Source organism: Panthera leo, chromosome A2, assembly GCF_018350215.1.
Source record: "Panthera leo isolate Ple1 chromosome A2, P.leo_Ple1_pat1.1, whole genome shotgun sequence".
NCBI lineage: Eukaryota > Metazoa > Chordata > Mammalia > Carnivora > Felidae > Panthera > Panthera leo.
The window spans coordinates 114594443-114606889 of record NC_056680.1 but is presented as its reverse complement, the minus strand read 5'-3'; the positions used below and the strand labels follow the sequence as shown (position 1 = coordinate 114606889).

Sequence of the window (12447 nt, the reverse complement as noted above, 5' to 3'; positions counted from 1 at the left end):
TAGGATGAGCACTGGGTGTTGTATGGAAACCAGTTTGACAATACATTTCATAATAAAAAAAAAATTAAAATAAAATTTAAAAATGGCCCTGAGGGCAGACTGAGAAGATACTGTTCACCCTGGAAGAAATCTGCACAAATCCAACCCCTCCCTTCCCTTCATTCTAAGATTGGATGTAAGAGACAGTACTATAGCAGGCTCATTTTTAAACTCCCAAATACAATAGCTTGGTGCTCCCAACCAATTCTGCAGGAATGGGTTCATCTCCTATGATTCCCATACCCTGGCCATCCTGGGCATCAGGATCCTGGGTGGTGGGCTACCATCAATGCCTGGGCACCAAATGCATATTGTGTGATGCCCTGCAGACTCTGTGCTTGCTGCTGACCCAGGCCTTTAAGAGCAGAGTAAGGAGTGAAGAGAGAAGCAGATCTTTCTTTTGGATCAAAGGACAGAAATTCCTATGTCCTAGGAACAACATGGACTATACTTAAGCCAAGATTAGTAGAATAGACGGTAAGACATGGTGCTAAGAGTACAAACTCTAGAGATAGACCTTTCTGGGTTTGAGTCTCTACTGTATGGTCTGTAAGACCTGTGACCAGAGCTCCCCCATCCAGTTTTTCTGCACCGGAGTCCCTTATTTAGAAAATGGGGGTAATAGAACCTCATAAAGTTGTTTTGGAGATTAAACAAGATACTGTACATGAAGAGCACAGCACAGGGCACAGCCCTTTGTAGATGCTCAATAACTGTTATTACCACAGAGATCCCACTGAATGAGAGGCATGATTAAAAACAAATTCTCCAAATCCTTCCTGCTCTAAATCTTTCCCCCTGGAGCACATTCCAGTTTTGAATAGTTTTAATATAGGATGTGTAGAGATTCTGCCAGGAGGCAGGCCAGTGGCCCTTACCTAGCAGAGGTCCTTTTTCTGTGTCTTCCTGCTTCAATCATCCACTCGAGGCTTTTGAAATGAAACTCCCAATTCAGGCTCAAAGAAAAAGAATAAAAGGGAATTTTTTCTCTCCTTTTCAAACTCATGAAGATGAGAAATAAGCAAATTAAAAAAACCATATTTATCTCAAAACTGAAGATAACCTAATGCTATGCGGAAATTCCCAAACACCAGCGGCTCAAAATGTTTTGTTCCCTTGGGCCTTGATACCATATCTACCATGACACCCTCTCACCTAAAAAGACTCCTCCGAACCAGTTTGTTTCTTTGAGTGAAAAATTGGTAAACATTAAAGAAAGGGTGGGTGGGTGGATGAATTAATCACCTGAGAAAGTTAAATGAAAAATGATTTATTCAAATAAATGATGCTGCTAATCAACGATTAGAAGCAATGTGAAGTTATCCTTGACCTAAGGACTCAAAAGAGGTCCTAAATTCATTCTGGAAATATGTTTGAAAAATACTGACATTGGTGAAATCGAAAAAGACATTAAAAAAAAAATCGGAGGGGGAAATGGGCATTGAGGAGGGCACCTGTTGAGATGAGCACTGGGTGTTGTATGGAAACCAATTTGACAATAATAAATTACATAAATAAATAAATAAATAAATAAATAAATAAATAAATAAATAATAATAAAAATCTTTAGAGCCTAACTTCCTTACTTAAACACAGACTAATATTATTGATCCATTTTAAGCCAAAAGGTGCAAAATGACAGACTTGATCTGATTAAGCACAACTCTGACCACTAACCAGCTCTCTAACTCAATTAATGGATTAGCCATTCTACATTTTATTCCCAGTCTTTCTCCTACCCTGCAAAATGCTTCTACCCTCTTGTTTATAACATAAAACAAGGTCTGAGGATGGTCACCCATTTTAGATTTTTGTCATTGTAATTCTATGCAAATGGAGATATTTCACCACTTTGTCTCCCCCAGATTGCTAATCACACTTTACTGGGTTACCCATTACCACCCAAAATAATGGACAGCATGGAGTAATGCAAAGAGGACAAGCTTTAAACTTGTCCCACACCTACGTCTAAATCTTTTATCTGCAAACAAAATGTCTAATAATTGACTGAAAGATATATCAATGGTGATATAGCCACAAAGTAGAATAGCCATGAAAGTTATATACTTACTGACTTGGAAAGAAGTTCATACATTATACAAAAAGAATACAATGTATGGTATAATCTTTAAAAATATAAATAAAGGTATCGATACACAAAGCAAAAGGCATAGAATGGCTTAGTAACTAGTTTTAACAAATATTTATCAGGCACCTATTATGTGTCAGACACAGTCGCATGTGCCCAGATTATATCAGTGAACAGAATGAAGTCCTTGCCTTCACAGAGCCTAGATTCTAAGAAGCAACAGAAAAAAACACAATACATTAACATACAATTTAATGTTAGGTATATCACAATTATGACAAAAAGTAAAAAGGGAAAAAAGAGTGCTAGAGGCATGTTAATTAGGTAGGTGGTCAGAGACATATTTGAGCCAACACCTGAGAATATTGTGGAAGGGGATGGGAGGGGAAGCATGAAGATATCTGGGAATAGAGGAATATCACATTGAAGTCGCTGAGGCAAAAGCATGGAAGAGAAAGTCCCAGGAAGAGAAAGTCAATATGGTTGAAGAGAAATTAAGAAGGAAAGGGGTAGTTAAAGATGAAGTGAGGAGGCAGATAGGAACAAATTAGGGCTTGTGAGGCCACAGCAAGAACACTGGATTTTATTTAAGTAGAAACAATACAGAGTGTGGGCAGGGGATATCAGATTCACATTTATATGCTAAAATGTCAATAGCAGTTGTCTGTAGGTAGAAAAATTTCAGATTTGTCCTCCCATTTTGTTTTTCTATATTTATTCTTATTTTCATATTTTCTTTCTCTCCTCTCTAGCTCTTGAGCTCTCTCAAAAGATGACTCTACCATGCCCCCAACCAAAACTTAAGAATCATTCTGGGCTTTCAATTACTTAAAAATTGGTTTCAATTAACTCATTGATTCATTCATGCATTCATTCATTGTCTCTTTCATTATATCATGTCCTCTTTTCAGGTAAACATTTCTCTTAAAAAAAAAAAAAAAGGATAACAATTTAACTACATTGATAGCAGCAGAAAGTGGTTAAAAACAGAACAGTGTTTGCAATTAAACCAAATGTACAAGTCAGAGGTTCTTATGTACGCTGTTAACACTTTAGTCTTCTGAGACAGAATTAAATAAGATGAGGCAGATTCTGTACATTTAAAATAAAGAACATGGTGTCACTAAAAAGGCAGACCTGAGCCTCTATAGTCTACCTAACTCCACAGTCAAGGTCCTAAGTATTTCTTGAAGACAAATGAGACCCAAGTTATCATCAACTATGTAAAATAATGTTTAAATTACTTTTTTGCCAGTATACTGCTTAAAGATATTCTGAAATAACCCAAAATTACTCTGAAATAAATATGAAAGTTTTAATATGTTTCGTGACACCCTTTGTGTTAATGTCCTGATTAATTAAGATTAATTGAAGATATAAATACTACAGTATGACCTTTAAAAACTCAATAGTAAACTTCAACTTGAGGGTACAAACCTAGGAACCACCTCCGATCATAATCCTCAGACTTACTCCCATCAAATCCTGAACTCAAACTCTCCTACCATGAACAAAGCAATTTTCCACTGTTTTCTTTTGATAAAACAAAACCCCCAGTTATCTAAGATTCCTTTCAATCACTTACCACTTTTTAAATGCACAACCACCATTAAAGAAAAAAACTTATCACACCTTGTAAGTACAAATAATATATTTTATTTCATCCCTGAAAACAAAAACAAAAATGTCTACATCTAATAAGACTGAACAATTATTCCAAACTTCAACTGGCAATGGTATGTAATTAATTTCTTCACATAGAGTATAGGGAAAAGAGTTTAGAAAGCTACCTTTCATGAAACAATATTTTCTCATACTTATTTTAATAAAGCATTATAATTATTGCTACTATGTGTGGTAACATATTATAATAATAAACAATACAATATCCAAAACTAAATTCAATATAGCCTAAATCTAAAAGCTAGCTGCACTTAAGCAGTTATTATAGAGAATAAATACTATGAAATACAGGGCACCATATGGCAATTAAATTTGCTACAAGGGAAATTTAAATAAAGTTGTACGTTGCTCTATACTAGAATTATCCAAGATTAGGATCTCTTGTGCTATATACAATAGCTGTTTTCCTGAAAAGAGAGTCAATCTTCATAGCTTAAATTAAATGCTCTTGTTTTTAAGTGGTCATTATATAAAATGAATACCTAATATATCTTTTACACAAATCCACAATTTCATGAAGCCAGATACTCTTACATAATGTTAACATTTTCCAAGCAATTTAATGCAGCACAAAATACCTTTAGTATACACACCTGGCTAAAGACCTTAAGCATCCCAGTCTCACAAATATCTCAGTCTCCCCTTCCACTGCCAACATAACAAAAGCAAAACTTACCCAAATACGGAAATAATGTGCTTTCAATAGCACAGACACTCAAAAGGTTAAACTTTTAAATTAACATTCATGTATGTGAAAAATCATGAATTAATACTTTACTTAATTTTAATCTCATCATAAAAATATCTTTTATTCTTCAAGGTATATATAAGAAAATGTTATTTATGAGATTAGAGATTCCTATTTTTACATTATTTTTCTCAATGTTTAGAATAGGTTATGGACAGTGGCTACTAACCATCTCAAGATTATAACCTTACAAATGTAATTTTTCACAATATACAATAATTAACCTCCAGTTATTCTGAAGGCTAGTGCAAATGAAGACATTCTTTGGGTCATGATTTCAAAACATTATTTTCAACATTATACTTCCTTCCTCTGCTCATAATCTGAGTAACAAAATATAGTACTGGAAGTAAGCACATTTTCTAATAGCATTAGTCTAACAGTTAAACCTATTGAGAACAAATGACAAAATGATTCAATAACAACATTCTCTAAAAAACATGTTACATATTTAAATAAATATTTTATAGAAATGAACCCATGTCTTTCAGTGTTTTTGTTTCACCTCCATCCCAAACACAAAAGATTTATACAAAGATCACCTACCTGCTTACTACATCAACCATGTTACCAAATTCCCTTTAAGGATATAGTAGTACAGCACTGAAGAGACTTGCCTGAAAGCAAACTAATAACTTTTAAAATTTATATACAGAATTAGAGCTCTGTGAATCCAGCATATTCCTCAGAAATGCGTAGGGCTTTTATTGTACAGTATTATTCTATCCTAGCCAGCAACTTAAAAGCTTTCTGCCATAGGATATGACCCACGGTGGATGTAGCAGCACAAGGTGATCTTCAACTGCTATCTAATGCTGCCCGACGCATTGATCCTTTTATTTGTGGTTACCGGCACCAGGTTTCCACTTGTGCCATTGGTAGTGTTGGTTGCCGAGCCGTTCACAACAATATAGTCCACTTTGTTCTCCAGCTTTACCAGGCGTTGTAAAATGTCATCTAAGAGGACAGCAATTGTTCTCTTTAGATCCGCTACGGGGAAAAAATCAGAATAAACTGTATTAAACATTGATAGAACACTTAATATTTGTATTTTCCTAGTTTGAGACGGGGGATAATGAAACATTACTGAGTCATCAGAGAGAAAATATACTAGAGAGAAAGCTCTCATACCACAAATGGGAAAAACCTAATTGTGTAAATCAATAGCACCATATACAGACCTTCCTAAAGGAATTTCAGAGTTATAAATGTGAGGGCAACTCTCACCTTCTAGTGCAATAAAACACATTTGAAGTCTGGTTCAAAACTGTATTCCCTTTGTAAGCAGTTTGTAAAGATGACTGTGGACTAGGCAGGTAAGGTAAAACAAACTAGGTAAGTAAGTAAGAAATTCAATGAAATGCAGAAACACGAAACCTGGATTCTCCAGAGGCTGAAATGTGTGTATGAGTGGGGGAGCCTAGGATCAGGGCAGATGCCAGGAAACTGATTAGTGCAGTAGAGATAATAACAATAGTTCCAAGTTAAATTTCTTCCAGAATGACAGGGAAGTTTATATGTCTTTGGGAGATTAAGGGGTTTCAATAGAATCTACCTAGAAAGAATGAAATTAGGGCTTTTCCTTAGAATTATTTTTTCAAGTTTCCCAAAGGCGCCTGTACATATGAGGTACTCAGTAAGTGGCAACTAATATTGTTATTTTTGCTGATTTCGAACTAAAAAGCAACTCAAGCCCTAATATGTGACCAGGGAAACAATCATCTAACCACAATTGATAAATTTGCTGATGGTTCTGTCACTAAGAGATCAGAAAAAGCAAAAGCAAAATAAAAAAGATACATTGGACTTCATCAAAATTTAAAACTTTTGGGTATCAAAGACTATTATCCAGAAAGTGAAAATAACAGGCAGAATGGAAGACAATATTTGCAAATCATGTATCCACAAGGGCTTAATTTCAAAAACATATAAAGAGCCCTTAAACAACAAAAGGATAACAACCCAATTTTTTAAATGAGCAAAGGACTTGAATAGACATTTCCCCAAATAAGATATGCAAATGGATAATAAACACAAGAAAAGATACCCAACATCACAATGAGATATCACTTCAGGATGGCTATAATCAAAGAAAAGGAAAAACAATATGATACTGGCACAAAAATAAACATATGGCTCACTGGAACAGAATAGACACTCCAGAAATAAACCTGTGCTTATATGGTCAACTAATCCATGACAAAGGAGGCAAGAATACATAATAGGAAAAAAGTTTCTTCAACAAATGGTGCTGGGAAAACCAGACAGCTTCAAGCAAAAGAATGAAACTGGACCACTTTCTTAGATCAGACACAAAAATAAATTCAACATGGATTAAAGACCTAAATGTGAGACCTAAAATCATAAAATTCCTACAAGAAAACATAAGAAGTAATTTCTTTGACATTGGCTATAGAAACAGTTTTCTACGGGTGCCTGGTTGGCTCATTCGGTTAAGCGTCCGATTTTGGCTGAAGTCTTAATCTCACATCCGTGGGTTTGAGCCCCGCATCGGGCTGCTGACAGCTCAGAGCCTGGTGCCTGCTTTGGATTCTGTGTCTCCCTCTCTCTGCCTCTACCCTGCTCACACTCTGTCTCTGTCTCTCAAAAAACAAAATGTTAAAAAAAAATTTTTTTAAAGAAACAGTTTTCTAGATATGTCTTCTCTGGCAAGGGAAACAAAAGCAAGTATTTGGGGATTATATCAAGATAAAAAGCTCTTGCACAGTGAGGGAACCAACCAACAAAACAAAAAGGCAACCTACTGGATGGGAGAAGTGATCTGCAAATGATATAACTGATAAGGGGTGAATATACAAAATACATAAAGAACTTACACAACTCAACACCAAAAAAACAAATAATACAACTAAAAATGGGCAGAGGACCTTTGTAGACATTTTTCCAAAGAAGACATAACAGATGGCCAACAGATATGTGAAAAGATGCTCAACATCACTCATCATCAGGGAAATCCAAATCAAAACTATGAGATATCACCTTACACCTGTCAGAATAACTAAAATCAAAATAAGAAATGACAAGTGTTGGCGAGGATGTGGGAAAAAAGGAACCCTCGTATACTGTTGGTGGGAACGCAAATTGGCACAGTCACTGTGGAAAACAGTATGGAGGTTCCTCAAAACATTAAAAATAGAATTACCATATAATCCAGTAATTCTGTTACTGGGTATTTACCCAAAGAAAACAAAAAACACTAATTTGAAAAGATATATGCCCATCTATGTTTACTGAAGCATTATTTACAACAGCCAAGACATGAAAGCAACTCAAATGTCCAGTGATAGATGAATGGATGAAGAAGAAGAGGTACATAAATACATAAGGGAAAATTACTCGTCCATAAAAAAGAATGAAATATTGCCATCTGCAATGACATGGATGGAGCCAGAGCATATAATGCTAATTGAAATAAGTCAGACAGAAAAAGACCAATACTGTATGACTTCACTCATATGTGTAATTTAAGAAACAAAACAATTATATTGTACATCTGAAACTAACATAACACTGTATGTTAATAATAATTCAATAAAAAACATTTTTTTAAAGAAATAAAATAAGCATGGGTGAGCATATGGAGAAACTGGAATCCTCACACATTGCTGGTAGAAATATAAAATGGTCAGCCACTATAGAAAGTAGTTTGGCAATTCCTCAAAAAGCTAAATATAAAATTACCACATGACCCAGGAATTCCACTCGTTGGTATGTAGATACCCCCCAAATTGAAAAGAGACTCAGAGATACTTGTACACCAATATTCACAACAGCCAAAAGGTGGAAACAATCCAAGTGTCCATCAATAGATGAAGAGATTGACAAAATGTGGTATATACATGCAATGGAATATTATTTAGCCATAAAGGATGATGTTCTGATACATGCTAAAACATGGATGAATTTAAAGACATTATGCAAAGTGAAATAAGGCAGACAAAGAAAGGGACAAATATTGTATGGATCCACTAATGTGAACTACCTAGAATGGACAAAATCATAAAGACAGAAAGTAGATTAGAGACTATCAAGGGCCAGTGAAATGGGGAAACAGCAAGCTCTTGCTTAATGGTTACAGTTTCTTGCTTAGAGTGATGCAAGTTTTAGAAAGTTAATAGTGATGTTTGTACGACACTATGCATTAATGCCGCTGAACAGTATACTTTAAAATTATTAAAACGGCAAATTTTATGCTATATACATATTACCATAATGTTTAAAAGTGAAAACAATGAAAAAAATTAGAATGGAGTAGTGAGAATAGTGGTTGTTGGTGGTAGCAGAAGGTGATTAGAAAATGCTTATTAAAAAAACAAAACAAAAAAATCAATGTAATATAAAGTTAGGGGAAAACTTTATTTGGAAGAATGAGACTCTACAAAAAGTATATCTTCTGGCATCGTTCATCATGAGAACTTACATATTCTAGTACAGCAGAAATGTACAAGAAAAAAAAAGTGTAAAAAAAATCCTGTGACAAGTATTTAGGGATGAAATGTCATGGTACATAAAACTTTCAAATGGTGCCCCAAAAAACAAATATATTTGTATACAGAAGGAAAGATAAAAACAAATGCAGAAAAGTTTTTAGCAAATGGTGAGTATAGACAAAAGATATAGGATGTTTATTATACAATTTTCCCTAATTTTCGATAGACTCAAATTTTTCAAAATAAAAGACTGCAGAGAGGAGACCTTTCTTTATTAAGATCTTCCAATCAAGAGTTATAATAGTATTGGTAAATAGGACAGAATTAAATAATTTTTTTTAAAAAATCCTTCAGCAACAAGACTAAAGGGTTTTTCTCTGGAGGTTATCTCCAGTACAGTATTTGAAGAGGTAGCAACATAGGCCAGAGAGGTCTAGAAAGAATAGAACGGGGTGGAGGTAGGGGGTGAAGGGGTCTACCAGCATGTTAACATAAAATGAAGCTAAAGCTGGGGCGCCTGGGTGGCTCAGTCGGTTAAGCATCCGACTTCAGCTCAGGTCACGATCTCGTGGTCCATGAGTTCGAGCCCCGCGTCAGGCTCTGGGCTGATGGCCCAGAACCTGGAGCCTGCTTCCGATTCTGTGTCTCCCTCTCTCTCTGCCCCTCCCCCGTTCATGCTCTGTCTCTCTCTGTCTCAAAAATAAATAAACGTTAAAAAAAATTAAAAAAAAAGAAAGAAGCTAAAGCCCTAGGATGTTTGACACCAAGCTGAGGTGTGACATGAATTATAAAGGTAAGCCTAATTATTGATTAGAATTAAGTTACATAGCAATTAAAGGAAAAGGCAGGACTAATGAGAAACAACTATATGATAATTTTATTTTAACGATGTCCTAAGCTGTTAAATGTATCCTTTCAAATATTCTAAAATCAAGTGTTTTAATAAAACATTACATGGGGCGCCTGGGTGGCTTAGTCAGTAAAGTGTCCGGCTCTTGGTTTCGGCTCAGGTCATGATCTCACAGTATGACAGAGAGAGCCCCACCTGTGCTGGACTCTACACGGACAGCTCTCAGGACCTGCTTGGGATTCTTTCTCCCTCTCTCTCTCTGCCTCTCTCCTGCTCATGCTCACTCGTTCCCTCTCTCTCTCTCTCCCCGCCCCCACCTCAAAATAAATAAACTTTAAAAAAAAATACAAAAAACTCAGATTTGGGGGGCACCTGGGTGGCTCAGTCCATTAAGCATCCAACTTCGGCTCAGGTCATGATCTCACAGTTTGTGGGTTTGAGCCCCACGTTGGGTTCTGTGATGACAGCTCAGAGCCTAGGGCTTGCTTCAGATTCCATGTCTCCCTCTCTCTGCCCCTCCCTGCTCACATTCTCTCTCTCAAAAATAAACATTAAAAAAAAAAAAAAACTGTTTAAAAAAAAAAAAAAAAACTCAGATTTTTAACTACTTTGCTCCATGATATAAAATTAGTTAGTTGACAAAGAAGAATAAAATTAATGTTTCCTGAACTTGGGATTCTTTCGAATATACCAAAACTCCCTTTCTCTAAATTCACAATATAATTTTATGTTTACATCTCAAGGGATTGCATATTTAAAGAAATTTGTATTATATGGGAGTTCACAGTACTCCATAAACCCTATTAACTAAAGGTGCTGGTAATAAGAACTCTTTCCGTAACTATGAGCCCTGTTCAGAAACCCTAAAAGCAACTTGAAAGCAACCATATCATATCCAACCTTTTACCCTCAGCTCACCATTTTGACATTTTATCACACAGTAGACACTGAACAAATGTTTGAAATAAACATTTGCTGAATGTCCGATTCACGTGTTTGGTAGGTGGTATTGTTGAGATTGACATGAAGGATCAGATTTAGGAAAAGAGCCTTTTAAGGTTGTTCTATTTCTGCTTTAAGCTTCCCTATTCTGGAAGAAAAAATCAAATAGTTTATGGGGGGCGGGGGGAAGGAAAGAAAGAAAAAAATGAGCTGTAACAAAGGCACATAAAGACATAGATACTATCAAAATAGTACCTAGCCCAATTATTTCACTCTACACAAAAACCAAACGGAGGATATAATGCTACTAAATATACTAAAGATATTGGATATTGGATATAAACAGATTTTAACTATACTAAACATAATCAGGGACAGTGAGACATAGCAGAAAGCCACTCTCATACCAAGGAACAGAGGGAGAAAGAAAGTAGTGATGTAACCAGAGCCCAAGTCCAAGGAAAACCACCAGTGGAAAACAAAGCCAAGGCAGGCAGTCTGGGGAAAGCTGGGGCTACAAAAGAGACACCACCTCCGGCAGACAGGGAGGAAGAAAAGTACCCTAGCCTTTCCCTTGTCTTACTTTCCAAACTCCTGCCAACGCCCCCCACTGACTCAACCCAGGCAGAAGCTAGCTGATCTGGGAACTTGGAAAACACTACCTACTCAAATCACCCTCCTTTGAGATACAAAACAGAAGAGAGAAAGGTAAGTGAAGGACACCAGGTACAGGACCAGCACAAACAGCAAGTATACATGCCTTTGTGAACCCCATACTTAGGTCTGTCTTGATTTATCTCTTATTTACATCTCAATAGGTTTTACTGTTTTTATTATTATGAGCTGCCTCAAATCTGATAACTAGGTGTGTCTAGTCAAGGATTTTCATATCTATATTCATGAGAGATATTGGTCCATAGTTTTTATTTCTTATATAACCTTTGTCTGATTTTGGTATTAAGCTAATACTATTTTCACAAAATGAACCTGAGAAATGTTCTCACCTATTTTCTGGAAGACTGTGTGGAATTCATATTCCTATTTAAACTTCTGATAGAATTCTCCAGTGAAATCATCAGGGCCTGGAGATTTCTTTTTGGGGAGTTCTTAAACTATAAATTAAACTTCCCTAATAGGTATAGGGTCCCCATGATTTTTATATTGTACTTTCATTTTCATTTAGTTCAAACTATTTTTTAAATTTCCCTTCAGACTTCCTCTTTGATCCATAGATTATTTAGAAGTGTGTTTAGTTTCCAGTTACTTGGAGATTTTGTTACTGATTTCTAGTTTGAGTTCATTGTGGTTAGAGAACACACTCTGTATGATTTTAATTCTTTTATATGGATTGAGGTTTGTTTTACAGCCTTGGATATGATCTATTTTGGTAACTATTCCATGGACTGAAAAAACATGTATATTCTGCTGTTGTTGATAGAATTTCTATATATGTAAATAAGATCCTATTGGTTAGATTGTGTTCTAATGATCTTCTGTATCTTTGCAGATTTTCTAAATGGTTCTATCAGTTCCTGAGAGGGGGATGTTTCAGGTCTCAATTATAATTGTGGATTTACCTATTTCTCCTTTTAATTCCACCACTTTGTACATACAAATTTAGGATTGTTTTTTCTTCTGAGTGGTT

At 35.6% G+C, this 12447-nt stretch overlaps 2 protein-coding genes across 3 annotated transcripts in view; both read right to left on the bottom strand.

The window, feature by feature from the left end:
* The window catches only part of FAM221A (family with sequence similarity 221 member A), a 75978-nt gene that overhangs the window by 50062 nt on the left and 13469 nt on the right, over positions 1-12447 (bottom strand). Inside the window, exon 2 of the mRNA XM_042920229.1 lies at positions 5410-5549. The gene's annotated coding sequence lies outside the window, so the exon portion shown is untranslated. The remainder of the gene's footprint in view (positions 1-5409; positions 5550-12447) is intronic.
* Positions 915-12447, bottom strand: part of CCDC126 (coiled-coil domain containing 126) — a 44180-nt gene continuing 32647 nt past the window's right edge. The window contains exons 3-4 of one of the 2 annotated variants that reach the window (XM_042920302.1): positions 5410-5549; positions 915-995 (exon numbers count right to left, since the gene is read on the bottom strand). In XM_042920302.1, the coding sequence (XP_042776236.1) occupies positions 951-995; positions 5410-5549 (185 nt within the window). In that variant the 3' untranslated portion in view covers positions 915-950. Of the gene's footprint in view, positions 996-3764; positions 5550-12447 lie in introns of those variants that run through there. The other variant, XM_042920294.1, reaches the window with a different exon arrangement.